General features: G+C 41.4%; 1 protein-coding gene across 1 annotated transcript in view; it reads left to right on the top strand.

Annotated features, from left to right (window-relative positions):
- Positions 1-3,714, top strand: part of SNX5 (sorting nexin 5) — a 29,609-nt gene extending 25,895 nt beyond the window's left edge. Inside the window, exons 12-13 of the mRNA XM_006030441.3 lie at positions 400-485; positions 1,143-3,714. Of these exons, the coding sequence (XP_006030503.1) occupies positions 400-485; positions 1,143-1,193 (137 nt within the window). The 3' untranslated portion in view covers positions 1,194-3,714. The remainder of the gene's footprint in view (positions 1-399; positions 486-1,142) is intronic.
- Positions 3,715-4,123: the final 409 nt, after the last annotated feature.

Here is a 4,123-nt window from a genome sequence, read left to right as displayed (position 1 = left end):
CTTTTTTTTTTTTTTTTTTTTTGTTCTCTTCCTTCTTCCCCCCCTGCCCACCCTCCTTCCTATAGGCCGTTAGTTAGAAGGAGCATCTTGCAGGAGGGCCCTGATCAGCTAGATGCTGCCTGATCATTCATGTTCCTTATACTGCCAGACTGTATGTTCTGATCCAACAGCATGTATAGGGCTGCAGTCCTTCCAGATCAGTATTACAACTCTCTAGCATTTCATTCTTCTGCGATGCTTCCTCAAGTGAGGTTTGGCAGGAATTGACTTGCTCTGAGGTCTAGGTGCCAGTTAAGGTCCAGGTCTCCAAACAAAGCTTTTGGTAATACATGCTTGCCCTTATTTACTGCCACTACCTCAGAAGTGAATGATAATGGCTTCTCCATTTCATGTCTTTAGAACTGATCACCTTCAAACAGAAGAGAATAGCAGCCTTCCGTAAAAACCTAATTGAAATGACAGAACTGGAAATAAAGCATGCAAAGGTATGTGATCTCTTGAAGTGAATTACTATAGCACAGTTACAGTGGAGTATACTTCTAGCTAGCACCATTGTGATGGGAGGACTTGCTTTCCCTTTTTGAAGCTAGGAAACTAAATGCTCAGTCAAAAAGTTAAGCTTTCCACTATTCTGCTTTGGTAAGGAAATCAGACTCTCAAGGTATGCTAGCAGCATGTGGCATTTTATTTTTGTTTCTGTATTAACTGGAAAAGTCCATTGGGGTAATTGGTAGCTTTGGTTAGAGTTTAAATGGAGTGCACAACCCAAAGCTTATACCTCACAGCTGTCTAGCTAAGCTTGTTGGCTCACTTTAGTATTAGTAGTAGTATGTTTGGGTTTTTTTGTTTTGTTTTTTTTCCTCCCTGACAATGAGGGAGATATTGCATACTTTGTGCAATATCCTCCATATATAGGAGGACATACTTGAAGGTTGTACAGCCCTTATTCATATTGGCACTTTCTGCTTGCCTTCTGCAACAGTAACATCTTTTTAGCTTTGATATGCATGTTTTACTATCACAAATCCCATATTGAAAATGAACCTCAGTGTCTACAAACATAAAAATACTAATACTTATGGGGTTTGGGATAAGTGCATGTACATGTGCTTTAACACTGAATTTGTTGTCTTCTATTCCAGAACAATGTCTCTCTCCTGCAAAGTTGCATTGACTTGTTCAAGAACAACTAAGACACCTTATTCTGCAAATGTGAAAAAGCATCAATTGCACTCAGTGGCCATGGGGAAATTCATATTTAGCTTAACTCCTTTAGGTTCCAATATTTGGTCTTCTGGACACTTGACTAATAATTAACCATGTTGATTGACACCAACGTTGGCTTCCATGGTATAAATGAAAGCTGGATTGCATATGGATTACTTGGATGTAGCTAACCTCCTGTTGAGGTACTTGCACTTAAAGTGAGTGCCAAGGACAAGAACTAGAGTCCAAAATGTTGATCATGTGTCCATCTGATAATGGAGATAATTTTGATTTCTCCCCCCTCACAAAGGGTGAAAATTCTGTCAGTATATTGGAGCTGTCTGCAGAATGTCAAAAGTGGGAATGGCTTATGTAAAAATTCCCAAGTAGTTTTATAAATTAATATCCTAACATTCCACTTGGGCAGATTTCTACTACAATATATTTTGGATTTCTATAACTACATTCATATTTGTACAGTTGGGTGATACAGCAAAATAAAGATGTCTGATATGGTTGTGCATCATTCTGTAGGCAAAGTAAAGGTCTATCTATGGACAGGGGATACACGCTTTGAAGATGCTTCAATCTGTGTTTTCTGATGACTTTGTCAATGGAGGAAGACATTTTGCAATATGTAAGCTGCTGCATTGTTTCACTTCTGTTGAAGTGGAACACAATTCATGTCAATCCTACTTCTTGTGATTTTTTTTTTTTTTTTTTTTTTTTTTTTTTTTCCCCTGCGAACTAGCTTTTGTTAAATCCTGCACACCAAATCCAGTGAACAAACCTTGAGGAAACTTTCAACTTTTCAAACTATAGTGTCTGAGATTTGAGGAGGCAAGTCTACCTAATATGACTTAAAAACAAAAATTTCCATCCCTGCACATCCCTATTTTATTTTGTTTTGAAACCTGTACATTTCATGAAGGTGGCCTACATGAGCTTTTAAATGCAGTGGTGGCCAGCATTTGGCAGATCAGGGAAGGAGGGCAGCACTGTGGTAAGTAAGGTATCAAGCAGAAGGCACACCAGCAGATCAGGCAGGGCAAGAGGGTTGGCACAGTACTTGACTGCAGTGTGACAAGGAGTGCTTAATTTTGTGGCACGCTGGCCAAAAAGACCGGTCTCTACTGCCTTAATGCAGTACTTCTAAAATGACTGACTTCAAAGTGGGTGGCCAAGCTAGTAGGCAGACTGATTTTATTTATTTTTTTTTAAATGGGGTATGCTTGTTGTTTCTTTAGAGCTGACTTCCATGTGCCACCGTGTACCCCCCCGGGCGGTCTAGTACCTGGCCAACACTAACTCCTGTCTTTCCACTGAAAAGCATGGAACAAATTGGCTCTACAGCCTAGTGACAGAGCTGGGATTAGAATCTGGCTCTAACTAGCAGCCTACACAAGCTCGTTAAAGCTATTGCTTTAACTTGGGGGCAGGCAATTATTTCAGGTGGAGGACTGCATACTGAGTTTTTTTTTGGCAAGCCATCAAGGGCTGCATGACAGGCAGCCAGGGGCAGATAAATATTAATTTTCTAAATTTTTTAGGAGCCCTGCAGGTCAGATAGAATGGCCTGGCAGGTTACATTCTGCCTGCTCCTACTTTAACTGGTCACCATCTGATGCATCTTTTCATGCTCGTGCTGTAGGTAGACATAGGAAGTAGTTTACTAGCTCTAACAAATGCCAGCTCTTACTAGCAATTTTATCAGTCTGGTTTAGTCCTGGAGTAGCCTTTCTGAATATGACTTTGAACTGTGTCCCTTCCCCCCAAAAGAGGAGGGGATGCAGGGGAAGGGAGTCATGGGTTCTGCATTCTTGGAAGGTGCTATCCTGAGAGTATGATCTGTAGTGGCTGAGGATTATTTCTTGAGCCATTTGAAAAATGATGGCTGAATAAACTGCCCAAAACTGTAAACCTACTTACTTGTTCCTTTCCCAGATCCAAGTACTAGTAGAGACACCTAGTCTTAATATTTCTAAGCAAAGGTCTGTGTCTGTTTTTTTTTTTGAGTGGGATCTTCTTCCTAGAGATCACTGCTTTTTCACTGGTGGAAGCTGTACCACCTTTATACCAGTAGAGTGCATGATATTTTCAGTAATCAAAACCAGACTATCCTAGTTGGAGTGAATGGTCTAGTGGAGAACAAGAATGCCACTGTTTCACATTTCTCCGAGTCCTCTAGGTGGCAGGCTTGGACAACAGTTTGCATCTGACCCCTAACCATGCATGTGGCACAGACTCTGTAGAGGACTTTCAAGTATTTGCCACTGTTTAAAGCAGCTGCTAAAACTTTTTGTGTGCTTTGTTTTCTTTTGCATGTGGGGGTCATTGTTGTTGTTTGTTTTTTAAATGGTGACAAGTCCTGCTTTCATGCAGTATGCCAAGAAACTTGAGAACATCAAACAGTGGCAGATAATAGTTCCTGAGCAAAGCAATCTAGAGTGACCACCAGCATCTGGGGGAACATTTGTTCACCAGAGCGCCCCAAGGGATGACGAGGTCGAATGGTCACAAACTACTTCAAGATCGTTTCAGGCTGGGCATAAGGAAGAACTTCTTTACTGTCCGAGCCCCCAAGGTCTGGAACAGCCTGCCACCGGAGGTGGTTCAAGCGCCTTCATTGAACACCTTCAAGATGAAACTGGATGCTTATCTTGCTGGGATCCTATGACCCCAGCTGACTTCCTGCCCTTTGGGCGGGGGGCTGGACTCGATCTTCCGAGGTCCCTTCCAGCCCTGATGTCTATGAAAATCTGTCCATCAAACTTGTTGGCAGTTGAGGTGGTAACAACAATCATTCTTGACTCTGGGGTTTTTTGTTTTTGTTAAATTAACTTCTGTTTTTCTTGTAGCTGAGCCCTAAATAAATCTTTTTAGCAAAGTAAATGGACCACAACAGGCACAAAGTTCT

Source organism: Alligator sinensis, unplaced genomic scaffold (assembly GCF_000455745.1).
Source record: "Alligator sinensis unplaced genomic scaffold, ASM45574v1 scaffold21_1, whole genome shotgun sequence".
In the NCBI taxonomy this organism is placed as follows: domain Eukaryota; kingdom Metazoa; phylum Chordata; order Crocodylia; family Alligatoridae; genus Alligator; species Alligator sinensis.
This window is presented reverse-complemented; position numbering and strand designations above follow the sequence as displayed.